The sequence below is a fragment of the Varanus komodoensis genome, unplaced genomic scaffold (assembly GCF_004798865.1).
Source record: "Varanus komodoensis strain SLA01 unplaced genomic scaffold, ASM479886v1 scaffold42, whole genome shotgun sequence".
NCBI classification, from domain to species: domain Eukaryota; kingdom Metazoa; phylum Chordata; class Lepidosauria; order Squamata; family Varanidae; genus Varanus; species Varanus komodoensis.
In genome coordinates, this window is record NW_025335972.1 from 4,648,065 (window position 1) to 4,670,710 (window position 22,646).

At 43.2% G+C, this 22,646-nt stretch overlaps 1 protein-coding gene across 4 annotated transcripts in view; it reads right to left on the reverse strand.

Moving 5' to 3' along the window:
• The window catches only part of RAVER1 (ribonucleoprotein, PTB binding 1), a 38,021-nt gene that overhangs the window by 12,733 nt on the left and 2,642 nt on the right, over positions 1 to 22,646 (reverse strand). For 2 of the 4 annotated variants that reach the window (XM_044443793.1, XM_044443797.1), the window contains exons 2-7: positions 8,550 to 8,616; positions 4,711 to 5,180; positions 3,288 to 3,479; positions 2,643 to 2,772; positions 743 to 843; positions 82 to 168 (exon numbers count right to left, since the gene is read on the reverse strand). In XM_044443793.1, coding sequence (XP_044299728.1) covers positions 82 to 168; positions 743 to 843; positions 2,643 to 2,772; positions 3,288 to 3,479; positions 4,711 to 5,180; positions 8,550 to 8,616 — 1,047 coding nt within the window. Of the gene's footprint in view, positions 1 to 81; positions 169 to 742; positions 844 to 2,642; positions 2,773 to 3,287; positions 3,480 to 4,710; positions 5,181 to 8,549; positions 8,617 to 11,709; positions 11,812 to 22,646 lie in introns of all 4 variants that reach the window. The other 2 variants (XM_044443795.1, XM_044443794.1) reach the window with 2 other exon arrangements.

Below are 22,646 nucleotides of genomic sequence, written 5' to 3' on the forward strand. Positions count from 1 at the left end.
CTGCAATCCCCCTTTCATGGACTGTGCCCACACACACACACACAGCATGATTTCCACACGCAGGCCAGGCCTACCACTCACATGGAATATGGCCTGGTTTTCCTTGTTCTGCAGCAGTTGTGTCCAGACCTGGTTTTGGACTAAGAGCAAGTTTCCAAGAAATGCCTTCTGGAGCAGAAAGCAAAGAGAGACCAGAGACAGGGTCACTAAAAGCCATAAGCGTTAGAAAGGAGAATGCAGTTGGCGAGCAAGAGCCCACTTCAGACTCTTGGTGTATACAGTTACCCAAAGGACATTTTTATCTGTGGGAGCAGTTATGCAGAGTAGATTCTTGTACTGCAGGAATAGGAAAAGCCAGCCACAGCTGCTGAATCGGTCCCTGTCATTCACCACAGCACTGCAGCTGTACACAGGGAGGCTCTAGAGAACTGCATGCCATTAAGCTATCTCAACTGAAAGTCTAGAGGGAGTTAGGCCAAAGAGAAGCAGTGTAAAACCCATCAAATCCAGGACCATTTGGCCCATGTATATAGTCTCAAAGTACTTGTTTTCAATAGAAAAGGTATTCCTGTAGAACTGAGACATACATCTGTATGAAACAGGTAGAGCACTGGGCATAAGGAAAGGAAAAGCTTGAGAAAAAATTAAAAGCCATCCATAAGGTATGCACAATGGCCCACTCCCTGAAGAAACCAAGAATGACCTCCTCCTCCTCCTTGCCCCGGTTCTGGAGAACAAGTACCTGTTGTGCTTGAGTCTGATTTTGGAGTGCAAGTTGAAGCAGGGCTGTGGACAGGGCTGGGTTGGTCAGGAGAGGCACTGATGGTGGGGCTCCCAAGATTCCTGAAAAGAAACCAAGATGGATTCCCCCTAAAAAAACTTCTTGCGTAAATGGGAAAAATCTCAAGACAAATTAAATATTGCAGCAGCATAACCTTCACCAAAGACAGTGGCTCAAATTCTGAGACATTAGAACACTTTATTCAATTTGGATTTCAATGACTGAAGTTAGTTTTTCTTTCATCTTACCTGACTGCATTTATAATTGCTAGGTGCAAGCCCTACACTGGGTAGGTTAGAAGTAGGAACTAGCACCACTGTTGTTTGACTTGTGAGGAATTCTGTGCATCTTTGTGATGTGTGTGCAATCAGCAAAAGATGTCACTTTTAATATTCTTTATCCAGCACAAGCATTTGAAAACAAGAGCTGCTTATTAAGCTGTAAGTGCTTAATATTGACTATTAGTTTTAAAGTTTGGTAGAGGACTGTATGCCTGAACCTGACCTACCCTACCTACCTACCTATTTAAAACTTTTGTATGCCGTTACCACATGCCTTGGCATCTTGGGATGGCTCACAATACATACAATTACAAACAATAAAATGATCTTTATAAATAACAAATTCAATAAAGGATTACAGCGGTACCTCGGCTCACGAACGCCTTGGGTCATGAACAAATTGGGTCACGAACAAAAATTTCTGAAAAATTTTGACTTGGGTCGCGAACACTGCTTTGGGTGGCGACCAAGATTGCAGCCATCTCCCCTTCCCTTCAGTGGGGAGATGGCCACGATTGCAGTTGCTTTTGTGCAGGGAAGGCATGTGTGATCAGAGGCACGCTGCTGCAGGAAAGACAGGAGCAGCAAAGCAGAGCCATAGGAAAGATGGCAGAAATTCCACCTGTCTTTCCTGCAGAAACGCACCTCTGATCAGGCATGCCTTCCCTGCATAAACGGAACTGCAATCACGGCCATCTCCCCACCACCAGTGCACCATTTTCGCCCATCTCTCCCTCCCCCAGTGCGCCTGCGATCACACCCGTCTCCCCCCCCCACCCCCCAGCGCACCGGGATGACAGGCACCTGCAGGGATGACAGGCACGATCTCAGTTGTGCTGGAGGGGCGGGGAGATGGCCATGCTTGTGCTTGGGGTGGGTGGGGGGATGGCCGCGATCTTTGTTGTTGTCACTTTGCTTCACGTTTTTCTGATTTAAAAAATGGTTACAGAACGGATTAACCTTATTTACATTGAACCTTACGGGGAAATTTAATTTGGCTCACGACCAGAGTCCTGGAATGGATTAAGTTCGTGAGCCAAGGTACCACTGTACATAAGGACAAAGAAACTGAAAGCAAAAAGAGCGACTGTTCAACAATAAAATATTAGCTTTTAAAATGGTAATTAAATAAAAAGGTTTTAACCTGGAACCGAAAAGAATATAAACTCCGCGCCAGGCACACCTCTCCAGGCAGCACATTCCATAATATGGGGCCACCGCAGAGAAGGCCCTGCTCTGGGTAATGTTCTTTTTATCTCCTTTACAGAGGGTTCCCAGAGCAGAGCCTCTCCCACAGATGTTTATGGGTGTGAGGGCATGTAAGGGAAGAGGCGCTCCTTCATTATATTATATTTATATAATATTATTTGTTAGTGATGGCCAGGGTCTGAAGCCACCAGGCAAGCCTCTAAGCAAGGACTGTTTCTGCTACAATGGATCTCTAAGTCAATTATGACACATCTAGCGCTTAACAAATGCCACCAGGCTCAAGGAAATCCAGCATACTCAGTGGAAGGAAACCCAAAGATCGTGCAGCTCGATTCCAATGGACCCTTAATAAGTCACTAATTCATACTTGCCTTGCTTTCCTCCAATGGCTCCATGAAGAAGAGGGTTGAGTAAAAGCTGGATTGACGTAGGATTCCCTAAACTGTTCAGCATCTGAAGAAGATTGGGCTCAGGTAAAAGCCCTTTTCCATGATTAAGTGCCTATAAAAGCAACAGTAACAAAATTAAGCAGAGCAGTGAAAAATTATCACATCACCATCATGGCAGGAAGGGAGCATGCAGGCATGCAGCTGACGTTACAACTTACACAGGAGCTTGCACATTACAAATACTGCAAGAACCCAAAACATTTAGAAAGAACTTCTGCCAGTTTTGGTCATTGCAAGGACATCTGGCTTCTGCAAATTGTATTTTATTTTGATTCAAATATTACTTTGTTATGCATTAAGCCGAAAATCTACTTAAGCCGCTCTTCTTCTACTTAGTCCAGTCTACCCTTGCTTAATACAGTAGATGTCTATAAGCAGAAGCCTTGTTGAGAAGCAGACGTTTGCCCAACCCAAACTGCAACAGACATTGCACCAGCCAAAATATAAGTCTCTGAGAAAGATACAGAAATGGGGAACAAGATGGACCAGTCAACAAGAGGAGGTGGTGAGAGGTTTCTTCCAAACTAGAGGAGGTGGTCAGAGATATTACTGAGGGTTGAGCCTTACTGTCGCCTGGGCAGCTATCAGAGCAGCTAGCATGCTTCGCCCAGGAGGACCTGGAGCACAGAAGGAGACTCTGATATGGTTCCCAGCAAGTGGCAAGCCATTGGTGGCCTGTTGGACCATCTCCGCTATCTCAGGTGACTCGTACTCCAGCACTGCAAAGCCCTTCAGCTGCCCATCCTGACCACATGCCAACTATGCAAAAGAAAAGTAAAAGGTAGTTAGCAGAGTAATGTAGCATGAAAGGAAGAAAGGAGCTTGTTGCTTTATATGCTTGGAAGCAACCAAGGCTAGTGGTTTACTGATTCAGCATCGGTAAATCCTACTGAGCTTAGAAGGATATATTTAACACACGTAAGAAGTTATTTCCCTGACTGGGAGTTGATTTTGTCAAAGAACCATACTGAAAAAAGATGGAGGAAAGTGATAGGATGATCACAGAGCTCTCCCATTCCTACACAAGACAGACTTGCTTCATCCCGTTTTTGCCTTAAGGTTCCCAGCTGATTTTGACTTTGCCCATCATAGTTAGTCTAGCAGTACAGTCAAAATATCCCCGAGAAGACTAGTGTAGCCTCTGCAGCTCCCACCCCTGCCATTAGCAATGGTGAAATACTTACAGCCAAGTTATTGTCTCTGTTTAGAAAAGTATATCCTATCTGCATTAATGTGAATTGAGCACCTTTTTCATACATAACTGTCTGTGTAGGGTCTATTTCTATTACCAGTGGTGTGACAAGCAGTCTGGTTGCTGTTGTAGTGGGCTCTGTCCCTATGCTATTATCAAATGCCAATAAAGGCTTTACCCAGTAACCTCTTCATTTTTTCATAGCAAAAAAAGATGGTATAGCTCCAGAGGGGAGTAGGTGACACACTTATAGCTAACTACAGAGATTTGTCACATCTAGAAATGTTCTGAAGCCCTAGTTATCTTTAAGGATATTTCTAAGTTTGGAGAAAATCACAAAATAGTTACTAACAGCTTGAAACTGCACAGGATATGGATGAGACTTGCCATAGTATTATGCTTCTACCTGCTACACGTTCCCCTGACCTTCAGTAAGTGAGCCTCTCTTTTTCTTCCAATGGCACATGTCTAACATATTCCACAATGAACTGCAATCTTGGCAACATCTTGAACATACAGTTTAACAATGCTTTATGTTTGGGACAAGCAATCCATTTTCTTGCCAAGAAAAAGCAAGAAGCTGGAAAATATCCTTTCTGAATGTGGCATGTTGCTCTACCATTCACAGATGCTAACTGTACTTGCTTACAACTTGAGAAACAACATCAGCCCCTTTCAGTTGGTTGGCAAACACCCTGGGCAAGAGAGCCTAAGGCAGACACCATCTTCCAGTGAGCCATTAATGCAATGAACAAACACATAAAGGGCACCCCCTCCCCAGTGGCCCAAAGTGCTCACCTGACAGAACACTGGAGGGCATATGGCAGAAAAGGTCTGCCTCAATTCTTCCACATCATTGTAATTGTGAGGCAGTTTATCTACACATAAGCACTTTGAATGAATAAGGTCCAGGGTCAACTGGTTGACGTCTGTCCAATGAACATATAAAGTCCGTGTTCCCAGCTGTTTACCCAGGAGGTCAGATTTTGCCCTGGCTGCAGAATCCTTTTTCATGTACTCCACAAAGCCATAGCCTTTGGAGTGTCCTGTTTTCTCACTGTACACTAAGAAGCAGCGTTCCAAGTTCCCAAAAGGTCGAACAAGATCTTCAAACTGCTGCTGTGTGTAAAGCTGGGGCAGGTTAGCAATGCACAGAAGGGCATCCGTGGGTTGCAGCTGTACTGTGATCTCCTTGTCTCGCAGCTTGCTTAAGTGGAATTTCTTAATGGCTGATTCTGCCTGTTCTCCATTTAACAAAGTGACAAAAGCTGGAAAAAACAGAGAGTTGCAAAGGCTATTGACAAGAAACAGAATAACAAACACACAAGCAAAGGCTTGTAGCTCTCTGAATAGATTTCAACAGAATAATTTCAGCACAACAGAGTAATTCCTTTGCTGGACCAGTTAGGATGCTCACCTAGTCCAACATTCTGCCTTCAATACTGACCAGACAATAGATGTCATAGAAAACTGTAAAGTAAGATTGTTTAATCAAACTGACATACCCTTTGTATGTGTGTGTGCGGGAGTGAATTACAGATCCAATTTTTAAAAATTCACCCATTTTAGAGCACAACCTTGGGAGTTCTTCAGAATCTTTGTGGGATTCCACCATCCTAAAGAAATTTTGCATCTTCTACTATGAGCTTGATGACTTATTCATTCAGTCCTAACTCCAAATAATGTATAAGTTTATGGAAATGTGTGCATCCTCATTACATTTTCTTTTCTCCATGTTTTTATTTCTTGATATGCAGATTTTTACAGTTTTCTCCATGATGGAACTCAGAGCAGCATATGATGTTAAGTTTCATAACCAGGTATTCACCTGACCCAGACCTATTTAGGTTCATCAGGGCTTTTGAATCATGTGCCTTTAGCCTGCCTCCTCCTTCACTGTCAATCTAGATGATAGCCTCCTCAGGGCAAGGCTTGTCTTCTCTTGTTACTCTATAAAGCACACTGCTACTAAACTGATACCTTGTATAGTGCTATCAGTCTAAATCATATTGCTCAGTTTCCTCTTTTATGACATTCTTATTCTTCAGTTTTGAAAAAACAGTAGATTCCAATCCCTAAGAAGCCTAGTTACAATTTCTGATACAAAATGCTAGGAGTCTTTCATAAGCAATTTTGTCAAAAGCCTTTTGAAAATTAATTTATATCTATTTAATCATCACTAGTACATCTTTTGACTAAGTTATATTTTAGGTGCAGCAGAAGAATCTGTGCCTACAGAGATGCTGGATTTTAAAGCCACCTGGAAATAAGGCAAAGTTTCACTGCTAAGAAGCTCTGAAACCCAGTACAAGGTCAGAGTTGAAACACAAATATACGTGTCATATAAATGACATGTTCACCAGTGGCAGTCATATTTCTGAATTTAAGTGTTTTCCACAGCATGATCTTCAAGGGCATGTTTCATAAGGATACAATATTAATATTGAACAGGGGTGGCTTCCAGATAGCTGTATTACCCCTCCTATCACCCCCAACCAATAGTCAGCAATTACAGTGGCTATAGTCCAAAACATCACCATGTTGCCTACCCCTGATCTTGGGTTTTGAGGCTCTAAGCACTAGCTGCTGAATTATATGTGCGGTACTTATTCCATGACACTTTCAATACTTGTTTGGCTCCTTGATTTGTCTGCTCTTTGTCAGCTTACATCCTATCTCCATATTCAGGACACAGAAAAATTGTCATCCTTTCAAGGGGAAGAGTAATCCTTCCCAACACCCACCAACCTTCTCTCAGTGAAGTGTTTAAAAGTTGTTCAGTCTGGTTCTATTTCTTGGTCAGGTAAAGCAGACAGTTCTCAAAGGTTTCCAAGGGATTACCACATCTCAATCCTTTCTCCCTATTCTGCTATCTCATCTACAGATGAAAACCCTCAGAGCTTAGCTTGGCTGGAGCAGTTCATAAAAAAGGTACTCTTTCTTCCCTATTCAAGCAGACTTAAATGACTCCCAGGTCATTTCCTGAGGTCATAGAATACATCCACCTTGCTGAAACTAAACTGGTCTGGACTGTGCTTGAATGGGGCTGCCTGGGAATCCCATGTATTGTACCTTAAATTACACAACAGAAAATTGGCAGGGCATACATGTTTTAGGTAAATAAATGCATATCTGAGATTTAAACCAGAGGCTCTGACATCTGACATCCTTAGTTAACTGACACTTAATTCTTGCCCTATTTTTAGAGGATTCTACAATATCTGCCACCATGTGGCAAGTTTTCAGTTCTCTAAAAGTGACTATTTCCTAATATTTTAACCAGTCATTCTACAACTAATAATTAGTACAAAAAATATTCATTAGGCACTTCGAAGTCACCATTAGAAGGCAAAACATAGAGACTTTATATTATTCCTTCCCTCCAGAATACTAATCTCTGGAATCACATCCCAAGATGCAGTGCAACTGGCTGCTGAACAGAGTTAGTAGCAACCATATGTTATCCAAAAACAGTATGCATGCCAGCTGTGCTTTCTCTTGATCAACAGCCTGTTTATACTCTGGATTCCATTAAAGCATTAGCCTCACAGCCAAGCAAACCATTTTAAAGGGAACTGCATGCATTCATGCTTCCTTTGTGATCAGTTAACCAATGTCTCTGTGTTAAAATAATTAAATTTTGTATTATGTCAACAAGAATTTACAAAGCTTTCTAAATTCAGACCCATGTTGAGTGCAGAATACCTTGGCCTCTGTCAAGCTCTCCACTTTGAGAGTATGACAAACAGCATGACTTATGTCCCTGTTTCACAATTTAATTTAGCCATTATCATTATTATTTTGCATTTACATCTTACTTTTTCCTTCTCTTGTAAGAACATTGAAAAATAATTGCAGCTAAAGCTCCCACAATTGGTATTTCTAAGAAAGGCTGTTGAGTCTTTTGAGGTTTCTCAACAGAAAGGTAGGAAGGATACTCATTAAAGTTTTTCCAAGTATAGGGTATTCTGCCTTAGAGTCAGGAGTACAAATACATTATCTATGGCATTTCAGTTTGCTGGTTCTATGTAAAGATTAATGGTATGAATGGCCAAGCAAGAACAACCAGCTCTCATGCATGCCAGAACCCTTCCTGTTCATTAAAACTTTATATGGAGTGTTTAAATGATGTAGCAGAGACAGTGTGAAGCCTTGCCCAATCCACAGAGAGAGTGCATTTAGGATGTTCAGCAACGAACAGGAACAGCCAATGGCTTTGTTTCTAGCACAAAGACAGACACTCCCATGCTGGACATACAACACCTCACAGGGCTTTACCCCCCTTGGCTCATAATTTTCCAACTGAAGTCACTAGCCACCTCAAACAGGGTCCAATGTGCACAACTAAAGAAAGATCATACACAAAGGGCAGTAAGACCAAGACACCCCATGGCAAACAAGATGATCATACCAGTGAGAGCAAGCAAGACAAATGATATATTAAAAGAGCCCCCTCCAACACACCCCCGTATGCACTACTCTGCCTCTGCCTGGAAAGATCTTTAAGCTACACAGGGCATTCAGATGAGGGAGGGGATCTATCCAGCTAGGTTCAGTAGAATTTTTGTATATCAACCATTAAACAGAGTCTGTTCACTAAAGGATGGCAAAGAACTCCACAATGCATATTTACTCACCAGTCCCCTTGTATTTGTCCACAAAACAGTACTTAAGTTCATAGTCACTCAGCAGATCATGGACTTCCTGCATAAAGTCAACAGAACAAATCATGCTAAGGCAGAGAGGTGAAACATTACTATTTTCATCAAAATATTGCACAGTTTTTCACACACCCCCAACTCCAGACCCCAGAAACTGCAACCTGCCTGAAGAACAAAAATATTGCATGACAGCCAGCCCAGATTCCTGGAAGCAGTCAAGCCCCTTTGCTAACATTTATCACACTAATTTGCCCTTATTTTATAGAGAAGAGTAGACATCTCTACCCACATCTTGGCAGCAGTTCCAATGAAGCCAAATCAATGCTTTGAGCATTTCTAGCATATGGAATTCTTACCTGCAGAGTTAGCTGACAGGCATAAATCAACAAAGGCCAATTCAGCACAATGGGCAAGTCTGAATGTAATGTTAATCCGCCTTGGGAATAAGCCATAAAGGGTTGGCTGTTTGCTGAATAACCCACAATGCTGCTGACAGATGATCAGCCTCTCTGAAGCCTGTTCTAACTTGTTTCCAACTCAATCCTTCTGTCTGGACTATCCCTAGAGTTTTTTGTAGCAAAATTCAGATCCCAAAATCCTTTACTCCCTCACAATTTCAACAGCCTTTTTACAATTGTTCTGTGGAGTGTTCAGGGAAAGTCTTACCTTTGCTAGCTCCTGGCAAAATTTAGCTTCCTCCCCCACCTCTTGGAAAATCAATACCTGCCTATAAGTTTTTTCCCAATAAAAATGGTAAACCCCCTTGGTTTCTTCGTCTTGTACTTTGACTATGGATACTGAAATGTTTCTTTCATTTGCCTAAGAATCATAGAATAGTAGAGTTGGAAGGGACCAAGAAGTCCATATTGGGTCCAACCCCCTGCTGTTGTGAGTCACCAATTTATGCCATCCACTCTACTCAGAAACACTCATTGTCCCTCCCTTGCACCTCCTTCAACCCTTTGACAGTGCAAAACAGGCTATTGCTCTTTATTCCCTTCTCCCCACCCTCACCTTCCATGTACCTGAGAAGCATTTTATGTTTTGGCCCCCTTTTCACTTGCTCAGTCCTCACCCCCAGCAAAGCCATTTTCATTCACTTATACTTAGAAGGTTTAAGTTACAAGATAAGATGTAAAATTTCACAAAAATGTAAAATTTCAGCTATGGATTTTGCTTGTACTGGAAGCACTACCTAAAGTGATTCTGATGACATAAGTGGTATATAAATGGGGCAGCCTATGAAATCCAAGAACGGGGTGCAAGTATATGTAAAAAGGGAGATATTACTAGACTAATAAAGGAAACTTACACAGGGAATGCTAACAGGCCAGTGAATGGAAGAGAGTGAAAGTCTCTCATGTTTGCCAGATGGGAAAATGATGTTTTATGGGAAAATGATGTTTACATGGGGTATGGTAAGGATGGGAAGGCTTACCTATTGTATTCTAGCAAGTGTAACAGTTGCATAGATTGGGTAATCTGCTCTTTAAGTTCATAATGATATCAATAACAACAACACTGCATTAATATCCTGCCCTTTTTCCTCTTGTGAGGAACCCAAGGTGGCTTATATAGCTCCGTTTTATCCTTACAGCAACCCTGTGAAATAGGTTGGGCTGAGAGTGTGACTGGCCCAGAGAAATGCAGTGAGCTGTATAAGTGCTGTACAGACCTTATACAATGTAAACATGTGGGAAATGGCCCCAAATTCACTTAGTAATAGGTAGTCCTAAAGGGGAGATACTTGAAAGTGAGAGGACAAAATGAGTAAAAGTTCTGCTTTAATATGGCTGCTAAAAGCCTGACATGGTAAGAACAACTACGCTAGACGTAATTCCTGATCAGATCAGGAATCCATGTTGCAAGTTTTGCTCCCCATGTATCCCTTAGGTATGCTAATGTGCCGGTCATGGGTACCCTCCTTTCCTTGATTGGATATAAGTGTGTCTTTAACTCTGATGTTAACCCATCGCTTTTGCTGGTATGTAATGCTGCCACCAGGAATTTAATTCCAATCTTATTGATTGACTTCTCCCACAGTATTGTGCCCAAGCTATAAGACTCCTTCATTGAACTATGTGATCCTAAGGATGAGACACTGATAAGACAGCCTATGATTCTGAGTTAACAATAAGCAAAACAAAACTTTATTTGTACAATAAGCGTATTGGTTTCAAGTTCTGTAACTTAGTTCCTTAGTGAATAACACAATGCATAATAACTTTTAACTAAGGTATCTCACTCTTTCCCAAACATTCTTCATTCTTAAATCCTCCTTTTTCTCCTCCACTCAGGGTTCTGTCAGCTACTATCTTTCACACTCTTATAATATTTGACAGTAGGAGGTTCTGACTCTCCCTAGTCACAAATATGCCCTTTAAGTATTCTATTTCTTTCCCTTGCCTTTTGAACCTTAAATACTTTTTGTAGCACCCTGTAAAAGTCCAATGAGAAGGCTGCCCCCTCAGATTGTGCAGAGCAGTGACACATCCCAACTCTGACTGTTAACTGCTAACTGACTGGCTGAGAGTATCTATTTCTCTCTCCTCACACACTTCCAGGCTCTGCCCACACACTCTCAGCTACCCACCCATCACCTCACTCACTCACCCTCCTCCTTTGCCCCCCTCTTCTAAAACTTAGTAATAGTACCTGTCCTGAAAGGTCTTCCTTTGGGGGCACATCTTGGACATGCTAATGTTTGCCTGTCCTGAAGGTTCTTTGTGTTGTGCTGTCTTTATCCATTCAACTCTCCTGTTTTACTCTCAGGTGCCAATAGCAAACTGCCAAAGTGATCCCCCAACCTCCTCCAAACTGTGCTCATAACCGACAAGTTATGAAAGCATCTTATACAGACTCCATTTTAGTAGTCCTTTCAAGGGCTGCCTACATGCTGCATGTATTCCCTGTATGTCGGATTAAACTGTAAATGTTCTTTTGATAGTACATCCTCAGCATACCCACTTGTTCTGTTTTTTCCTGTCAAAAGCAAGTTTGGACAGTCTGCCCCAACATTTTTCCTTAAATAAATGTCTTCATTACCATGACTGAACAATGAAATATGGGACCTATTTCTGCAGCAATGGTTTTAATGTTGCCAGACACACATAGACAGTAATGTGAAATCTGTTACCATTCCAAGCATCCAAATCCCACTTCATTATGCAGCAGTGTCTACCAGTGGTCAGCAGTAAGTGGCTCTGCTATGGCTGTTGTGATCATGGTCTCACAGTCCCTATGCAAAGAGGCAGACAATTCCAGTCACTTCAGAGTTCTGAACTGTCTATGGCCATCCTGGCAGAGGTTCTCCCAGTTACCCTCTAATCTGAGGCAAAGAAGTGCAGCACCACAACCACAAAATCAGCTCAAGGTATTATGAGACATCGCTAGAAAAGCTTATGTTGGTCATTGTGGTAAATGCATTGAGGTAAGAACATTTGGAGCCATTTTTATCATGGCATGAATAACAGCAGCTGCTGCCATTACTCAATTTCCAGCCCTTTTCAAAGTAGAGAAGAGTGCTAGCAGTCATTTATGACAGTGCTTTAGCAGTGAAGACAGAAGCAGGGGTAAAATCTATGGAAGAATGCACTCTGGGATAAGTTAAGAAATGTCTATCTCAGTTAGTGGCAGCTACTATTGCCTAACCTGAGTTAGTGGCAGCTACTGTTAACTGATGCGCTGCAATCAAAGTGGCAATACCTTACTAGAGCAGAAGAATCTGCCAGACAACCAGGCATTAGAATATAAATTAAGCAGCAGGGAGGGAGGGAAGCATTGATCATTATCTGGAGGCACCTGTCACTGCTAGAAAACCCTGATCTCCAGCCTGAGATAGGCAATAGCAAGCAAGTTTTGGTTTGTTCACCAAGTTCTTCATTTTGCAGTAGAAAGCTGCAGAGCAGTAGCTAGTGCCTCTACAGCAGATGAACTTGGGATGTGCAAGCTGAATAAGGAAGAGAGGAAAGTGAAAAAAGGAAAGACAAAAGAAGCAAACATACTTTTGTGTGTGCAGTTATTGCTATTCAAACCAGCAAAACATTAAACATCCCACTGCTAACACTCATGGTGAGAATGCATCTTTTTGACAAAGGTGATAGAATGTGTAATCAAGTAATCTAACAATTTATATGAGCAATTCTACCTCCCCTGGCATTACAGGTGTCTGTGGTTCTAGAAACCATAATTCCCACCAGTATTCCCACTAGTGAAATGCCTAGTCTAACCACACAAATTAAGGATTGAAAGTATCATTATGAAAGCCCTCCAGGAGAATATTTTCACCACAAATATTTGTTTGGCTACAAAGAGGGGATAGAACAATACAAAACAAGAGCTGGTGTCAAGTGCTCCACAGTTATCTATGAACTTGTTGCATTGTCGTCTTTCTCTCCAGGAATGCTGCAAGTTGGTTCTAGAATCTAGATCATAGTGCAGCCAAAGGATTTGCTGGGCAGAGAAGACCAATTGAAGGGGTGCAAAATTAGGTGGAGGTAGACCAGGGAGTTGAGACAGTTAAGGTACCATATAATGATGCCACTGCAGAGGAAATGTGGGGGGGGGGGGTGTGGACAGAAGAAACTACTATAATGTACATTAGACAAATGGCTGGTATGGTGCCTGTGCTTCTTGGCCTTGCCAAGCTACCAGTATTTGAATGGCATTTGTCTACTTGTCAATGGCAGTTCATTCCCTCATAGCCTATTCAAAGACAAGGTCTAAATTTGCTATCCCATCACACACCAATTCATCTTGAAGAGCAGATGCTGCTACCTATGGTCTGAGTTGACTAGGCATAGACTAGATGCCCACTGGCCCTTCTATTTTCCTGTTTCTTCAGCTCCTAAAAAACTCCTTTGATGCTTCAGTGACAGTTAACCAAGTCCTTGTGAGATGCAACTGGTATGCTTTGTTCCTGGTTGACATGCTAGTATATTTTATGTTTTTGAGACGTGCTGCCCTCTGTGCATTGGTTAGTGTCTTCCTTCCTCTGCAGCCCCTTCCTTTGGATGTTCTGCAACTGTTTGCTTTTTCTCTTCAGGTTCATTCCCTCTGTCAGAGACTGCCTTCCCAATCCTCTTCTAGAAAGCTGGTGAAACATGGTTTGCTCAGATTTGTAAAGAGATGTCCCAAATCTAAGTCAAGCAAGGTGACTAACTCCTCTCACCCCAAGACAGCTATGGTCCTTTCAGGTTTGCCACACACATCTCCTGGTGGTTCAGATATGAGTGAGGGACTGCATTACCATTTGGTCTAAATCAGCAATATTGTGGCATGCCTACTGCTGCTTCTCCACTGAAGCCAGATGAAACAGCTGGGAGAAGCTTACTCTCCCTGGGAGAGCCAATACCACTGGGTTGGGTCCAGTCCTGACTATATCTCCCTTGGAAAAATGCTCCACAACCCTTCCGAAACAGTGCTGCTCATGTCCTTTGTTTTAAACAGACCACCTCTGGGTTTATGCAGCATATCAGAGGGTCAGGTTGCTTTTTCTGCAGCAGAAGGAAAATACATTGGGCTGCTTATACACAAGAAATACAGAATTGGTGAAGTTGTCCCAATAGTGGTGTGGCCAGCTTCCAAGGCCAGCAGGGATGGACTAATGGAACATATTACAGTTCCCAAAAGCTCTATACAGAACTCTTTCCAGGGCTAGCCAGCCTCTGGGGGTCTGGAAATAGTTACAGGTGGGAGGCGGCATAGCTTGGGTACAGTAAATATGAGTGTCTGTGCAGTGTAGAGCTCATCACATATTGACATACCTGAAATCAGGGAGGAGGAATCACAGAATGGAAAATGAATGGTCTTTATGGGATGATACCTGACTCTGAGGTTGAGGCAAGACAAGGCAATCCCACCGCCAGCCATATAACTAGCAGCACATGTCTCCAGCTGAGCAGGACAATTACCAGTGTATCAAAGAACATAGCATTACCCCAAAGCACTTATTGTAAGTTGCAATGTCCTTAAACTGTTTCTTCAGGCTGTGACATTTTCCATAAACAATCAGTAAATAGAAGCACCAGCAGCAGAGTATTGTTTAAAAAGAAATATCTTTGCCCACTGGTGGAACAGAAAAAACGATGACAACTTCTTGGGGCAGTGAGTTCCACACACATAAACATGTAACAACAAGCACAACTTCACTGCAAGTTTCATTTCATTTTCAATGTTAATTCAATGTCATTTTCTCCTTCTTTGTGGCCAAAGTGCATTCTGTGCAGGAAAGCAACATGTCTGTACCAACCCGCCCTGAAATTTGCCCAGATGCACATACGGTTTAAAGTGCAATCCATAAACCCTGGAGTCAATGGGAGTTTGAAGCAGACAGCACTTGACTCTCATTCCTACAGTAGTAATTCTCCAATGACTCACAGCAAGATCCAGATGAACCTGAATTATTTATCAGGCCCTATGCACATTCAACACTAAAGCCACCACAGTTGGGTGGGTGGTTCTTAGTATCCAAAAGAACATTTTGTCTATTAATCTTGCCACAAAAGAAGAAAAAACACAGCACACATCCTGCATCCATCAAGTGGAACTATTATTAAATTTATTTTGAAGAAAACATGAGCTTTCAGATGTAATCTCAGGCAAGGAGTTAAAATAAACTATGCTTCCAGTCAAAGATGGTACTGCAACCTGCATTTACTGTTTGCATTGCAGCATTGGCACACATGTTCAACAAGAACCAACCTCCTTCCCAAACCACAGTCTTCTTTCTGACCTGCAGCAACCTGGTATTTAGCATGTATTTTGCTAGGTCCTGAGGCAGCAGTTTCACGTATTACTCAAGATAGCTTTCATCTCAGGCAGGGAAATAAGCTGCACAGTTCACACACACCTCAAATGAGGTAATCCTTTTTGCACATACAAGGAGTCAACCTCGCTCAGGGTCATGCCGTAAGACGTCAGCTGGCTCCTCTCTGTTCCAGCCACAAGTTCAAATGTTTCAAAAGGAAGCCTTGTGCATGAATGGACAAACAAGATCCTGTTTAAAAATATCTGCTCCACGGGCAGCTTAAAACATTTCAACACCACAGTGTGTTCCTCCAGCATAAGCATAGTGTTATTTATGCTCTTTAAAGAGCTGATATATCAATTAAAGACAGTTCTAGAAACCTGCCTGTAACACTACAGTAACAATCAATAGAGCTTGGAAATCAAGTGATCCCACCCAAACAATGGGGCAGATCACAGGGTCAAACATTTACCTGGTGTCTATTGAACCATTTCTGTGCAGTAATGTAAAATGTACACAGCAAGAATTTCCTATGAACTTCCATTGCCAATTTGGACCAGATTATTTGCATCACTGAGAATGCAGGTGGAAAAGCAATCCTCACAACTGGAGAGGAGATTAAAATGAGACACACAGCAGAGAATCTTATGAACCTTTTATAAAGATGTTATGATTCACACTCCACAAAGCAACCTACAATTGGATCAACTGGAGTTACTCTAATTGGAAGTGGCTCATATCCAGCATGAGGCAAGGGGTTCATTAACCCAAGATTTGCTGCTGTTATGTAAGAACTGGTCAAGTTTCAATGACTATCAGGAAGCAGTCATGCCGAAATGGTTGCAAGGATCCTAAGCTATAGGGGAACATGAAAATGTACATAAGAAAAAAATAGCTGGTTTGCCATTTAAAAGGTTGAGACTTTTTTTTTCTTTTGTAAGAGGGAGGTGCCTACAATGGTACCTACACAGCAGGGGTGGACAACCTTTCCCTGTCAAGGGTAAAATTTCTGCATGGGCTATATGTTATTTAAAATATGTGTTATATGTTAGCAGTATGCAGGGCTAAATGCAGTTATGGACAGGGCCAGAACCAAATGTTGAGTAGGTCACCCCCTTTCTCTGTCCTCTTCCTTTTTGCCCAGAAGATTGCTAGGGAAGAGAGAGATCATTCTTGTCAGAGGTCAGCACTGATTTCATGCTCAGTATCACACAGACTTAGGGTGAGGGTTGTCAGTTGCCCATTCCTGATCTACATCATAATTGCACACAATGTGATGTAATACACAAAAAATTAAATGATTATATGAAAAAATTATGGGAATTATGAAACAGGTAAGAGAAGAGATATAGATTATATAAAATAAAAGAATGCTGTGCAAGGCAATAAATGGAATGAGAAGGTGGAATTTTATGGTACCTTACAGATTATGGCATAGTCTTATTTGACTGAGGTTTAGTTCATGAAAGCTTATACCACAATAAAATTATTCAGCTTCTAAGGATATCTATTACATATATTTTCTGCAATAAATTAATATACCTAACCCTCTGGAAGGTATAATCATGGCAATGGCATGCCTACAGCTGACCCCGTGATCAGAAAGAATGCTGATTTCTCAAGAATTCAGACTCTGTCCAATACCAATTATTCCTCTTTAAAAAGACCATGGCTCCAACCTTCATTGATGGAGACATATGGAACCCTCACTTGCAAAACCCTTCAAGATTTAGAGCAGAAGTTTTCTATACTTAGCAAAGTTTCTTCCATACTACCTTCAGGTGATATTTGCCAGTTAATAAGGTCTTGCCTTTTACTATGCAAACAGAATTCATAATAAAGCATTTGCATCATGTTCTTTTGCAGAATGACTTATTGCCACAAAGTATACAAATACTTTGCATATGAAATAGATTCTGTGGCAGGGCAACTCACATTCTGTACCAAAAGAGAGAAATGTTAAGGACTGCTTGAAATATGCAAATTATATTTCTGTTCCTAAAAATTTGCTTCTTTTGCACAATTAATTCCAAAATTTCACCAGTTATTATCCATACAATTTTAAGTCTAACTTGCCCCTTTCCAAAAATCCAAAACTGACATATTCAGGATTCTGATTTTGTACATCACAGAATGCAGATAGCCCTCATGATAAGGACTTCCAAAGTGAGTTGGACCATGTCCCCTTTTAAAATGTTGGCCTTCCACACCAACATTTGAGAGCTGAAATCATCATAACACTACCCAAGCACTGTACAGTGCTACCTTGGCTCACGAATGCCTCAGTTCACGACCAAGTCGGTTCGTGAACAAAAATTTCATAAAATTTTTGACTCAGGTCGTGAACTCCACATTGGGTGGCGACTGCGATCACGTTCATCACCCAACCCCACCCCCTGAGTGGGGAGATGGTCGTGATCATGCTGGGGGCAGGGGGGGAGATGGTAGAGATTGCACCCATCTTTCCTGCAGGAGCACAACCGCAATCTCGGCCATCTCACACACCCCCAGCACTATCGCGCCCGTCTCCCCCATGAGCGCGCCCGCATTTGCGCCTGTCTTTCCCCTCCCAGTGCGCCTGCGTTCACACCCGTCTCTCCCCGCCCCCTAGCACGCTGGGATGATGGACACGATCGTGGTCATGCTGGGGGAGCAGGGAGATGGCCACACTCATGCTTGGGGGGTGGGGGAGATGGCCGTGATCTTTGTTGTTCTTTGTCACTTTGCTTTACATTTTTCTGATTAAAAAAATAGTTACAGAACGGATTACATTGAACCTTATGGGGAAATTTAACTTGGCTCACAACCAATTTGGGTCAAAACCAGAGTCCTGAAACGGATTAAGTTCGTGAGCCAAGGTACCACTGTAATTATAGAATCATAGAATAGTAGAGTTGGAAGGGGCCAAGAAGGACATCAGGTCTAACCCCCTGCTTTGAAGGTAACCAATTTACACCATCCCACTCATGCAGGATGTGCAAGATGTAATTATTTTATCTTAACTGCATCCTTGGGTCTTGATTGCTCCCCTTCCTTTCCCTTCCAAATATCCTCCTTCTACCTCCTCCTGGCCCAAACCATTCTTGGTGACACTGCCTGTCTGCTAAACTTTAGTGATGTTATTTATTTTTTAACGTTCTAACCTGCCCCATTAGCCATAAGGTTCCCTGGGTGGGTTACAAAAAAAATACAAATAAAATACAAACTAGATTAAAATAGAGATTAAAATGCAATATAAAACAATTACAAGGAGAAAACATTAAAACCAATATAAAATGCACCACAATAACAACATAAAAAAAGATAGAGGTTTCCCCATGACATTAAAGTACAATCATGTGTGATTCTTGGGGGTGGTGCTCATCTCCATATCCTAGCTGAGGGAGCCAGCATTTGTCCGCAGACAGTTTCCATGGACATGTGGCCAGCGTGACTAAACACCAAAGTGCATGGAACGCTGTTACTTTCCCACTGAAGTGGTACCTTTTTATCTACTTGCATTTGTATGCTTTCAAACTGGGACAGAGTATGGGAGCTCATCCCATCTGTGGATTCGAACTGTCGACCTTTCGATCAACCAGCCCAGCGGCTCAGTAGTTTAACCCACTGCACCACCACATCCCTAATAATAACATACCCACAGTTAAAATGCTACTTCAAACAAGTTAACTATTAAAACGCTGTCAAAATATAAAAAATTAATTACCATTTCTCTCAGCAGTCTTTTTTGTTTATGCACAGTAATCATGACAGCACAGGATTGGAAACCAATCCACTTCAGCTTTCACTCCTAATTTTAGTGAAACTTTATACCTAATTAGGATTTTGTCATATATAGTCTTAACTGAAGTCTTAACATGGCATGTAATAGTCCTTTTGCCAGCCTAGCAAAGACTTAAGAATCCATATATAGCAACTTTCTTTTCTTTTCAAGCCCTGGGTACCTGGATTGTCCCTTATCAGCTTCTTTAGCTTTCCCCAGTACAGCTTGCCTTCTCTTTAGCATGAAGAGCATGACTCCTATTAATTCCTCAGAAATTAAAGTCCCGGGTTTTATTCCAAAACCAGACAGTTGCATTTTTGTGAGGTTACAGAGTGATACAGAAATGAGAAACAGTAACATTAATGGACTTTGTAAGGAAGGATTAGTTTGTTGTCATGCTGAGCACATGACTCAGTGTGGTTACCCAAACACACAGTAAATTAACAGCAGACAGAAAATAGAGAGTCTAAACAGAGCAATCCCAGATGAAATAAAGAGGTAGTGAAACTGCTATGCTGAATTTGCAACACATTTGAGCATGCAGCTAGTTATGGCACATGTGCCAAGAGTTGTAACTGACAAACTTTTGAATTAAAACCATATTATGCAGAAAAGAACAATATGCCATGCCTACCAAGCAGGCACACCTACTGTGTCCATAGTAGTACAGCTTCCAAGTACAGCTTTTTCCTAGGGATTATACTGGCTTGCATTGCTCCTATGACTATCCTGATGTAGTTCTGAGGTTTTCAAAGGAAAAAGCACACTCTCCCACATCCCTTTTTTTTGGCTCTTGCCTCGTGGCAGAGCGGCAGAGGCTGGGAGTGCGTGCTAAGGGTGCCCAGGGGACTGGTGAAGGCAAGGTAGGAGCTGGGCGGAGGAGTGGGGGCAGGAGCAGCGGAGAGGAAGGGAGGTGAGACCAGAGAGGCCAGGAGGAAGCAGAGGGGCGGGGCCAGCAGCCTGTGAAGCTTGTAAGGCTTTTCTGCATCCCTTAGCTGCAGCCTAGGCTGCCCAGGGACTCCCTTCCCTGGGGGCAGGTTTTTCTTTTCATTGTTTAATTTTTTCTATTCCTTTCTTAATTAATTTTATATTTTGTCCGTGTGTGGGGGGGGGGAGGGGTTGTCTGGAAGAACTTGGCAAGTGAGAAGTGCAGGACAGACAAGGTGGGGGAACAAGGTAGGGTCTCTGAGGGGTTCCCAATGTCAGGCCAGGAGATGGCCTTGCGGGAGTCACGGGTGTTGCTGTCTGCTGTGACAGCTGCAACATGTTTGCCCTTCTCCCTCAGGAGAGGCAAGGATATACTTGCCCTCCGTGCAAGCTTGTGACCCTCCTAGAGGAGGAGGTGAGGTGTCTGAGGGCCGAGAGAGCAGGCCCCCTGGGAGGATCAGGGCTCTAGGGCCAGGGTTTTAGAGGTACTGCAGGGGCTGACAGGACTCCTACGAAGAGGGGGCCGGTATCATGAAAGATGGGAGGAAGGAGGAGGCTGGGGACTCCAAAGAAAGGAAGCTGTGGGAAGGAGTTGAGGTGCATGTACACCAAAGCTAGGAGAATGGGTAAAAAGCAGGAAGAGCTTGAAGCTTTCCTGGGTATAGGAGGGTATGACCTGTTGGGGATCATGGAAACTTGGTGGGATGAAAGGCAAGACTGCAATGTAAACATAGAGGACAGGAAGGGAAAGAGGGGCGGGGGCATAGCTCTATATGTCAGGGAAGGGATAAGATGCAGTGAGACAGAATGCAGCACAGATGGGGATCTGGTAGAGCCAGTCTGGGTGAAACTAAAGGGTTTTGACAGGGAGAGGGATCTGACAGTGGGGATATGTTATTGCCCTCCAGGTCAACTTGAGACCCTGGATGATGTCCTGACAGATCAGATTCTAAGGATATCTCAGGAGAGGGACACAGGAATAATGGGGGATTTCAATCTCCTGGATATTAGTTGGGAGACTCACTCAGTGGTGACAGCCAGGTCACGTTGCTTCCTAGACGCTATAGAGGAAGGGTTTTTCATGCAGAGGGTCTGAGAGGTGATGAGCAGGAGGCAACATCCTTGACTTGGTTTTGACCAACAGGGAGGAGCTGATAGATGAGGTACAGATTAGGGGAGCTCTGAATGTGAGTGATCACTCCATCCTTTGCTTTGAGATCAGGGGAATGGGGACGTGAAGCAGGTCAAGCACTAGAAGCTGGGACTTCCAGAGGGCCAACTTTGGCCAACTGAAGGCCAAAATGGGAAGTCTCCTGGGATAGGAAACTGGAAGGCAAGGGAATTGAGGAGGGGTGGATGGCACTCAAAAGGGAGGTTTTGGAGGTGAAAGCCTTGACAATACAGTGGTACCTTGGCTCACAAACTTAATCCGTTCCATGACTCTGGTTGCGACCCAAATTGGTCATGAGCCAAGTCAAATTTCACCATAAGGTTCAATGTCAATAAGGTTAATCTGCTCTGTAACTGCTGCAATTGAAACAAAGTGACAAAGAACAACAAAGATCGCGGCCATCTCCCCCGCCCCCAGCACAACTGCAGTTGCGCCCGTCTTCCCTGCACAAGTGTGACTGTGATCGCAGCCATCTGCCCCCCCCCCACCAAGCACGAATGCGGCCATCTTCCCACTGAGCATGACCGCGATCATGCCCATGCAGGGAAGGCGGGCGTGATCGTCACCCGTTGTGGAGTTCGCAACCTGAGGCAATTTTTTTCTGAAATTTCTGTTCATGACCCGATTTGGTCATGAACTGAGGCGTTCGTGAGCCGAGGTACCACTGTACCTCTAGTTAGTAAAGTGAGGAGGCGAAGGAGAATGCCGCCATGGATGCAAAAGGAGGTGGTTAGAGGGATTAGACGCAAGAGGAACCTCTGTAGGAAATGGGCACTGGGGCAAATAGACAAAAAGGTATACCGGGAGGAGGAGGCCCATTGCAGAAGGACTCTTCGCAAGGCTAAGGCGAGTTACGAGCTGAGACTTGCCAAGAATATCAAGAGCAACAAAAAGGGCTTCTGTCAGCATGTAAATAGCAAGAGGAAGAGGAGACAAGTAGTGGGACCACTAAATAAGGAGGAAGGGGATCCAGTGACTGATGCGAGGGAACAGGCACAGAAGCTAAATGACTCTTTTGCCTCTGTGTTCTCCCCAAAGCAGGACAGGGGAGGTCCGCATGGGGACTTAGGGGCACAGATTAGAGTCACCCTCCTAGAAGTCGGGCTCCTCAGGGCATTGGATGTTAGAAATGTGCCAGGCCCTGATGGGTTACACCCGAGAATACTTTGAGAGTTGGCAGCAGTTCTCTCACACCCAATGGCCCCCATTTTTGAGGCCTCGTGGAGAACGGGTGAAGTTGCAGAGAACTGGAGGGTGACGTCAGTGGTCCCAGTTTTCAAAAAGGGCAGTAGACGGGACATGGGGCATTACAGACCAGTTAGCCTTACGTCCATTATAGGAAAAACAAGGGAAGGGCTCATAATAGCAAGAGATCTAGTGATGCCAGATAGGGAAGGGAGGCTGGCAGCCACACAACATGGCTTCTGCAAAAACAGGTCCTCCCAGACAAACCTTGTGGAATTC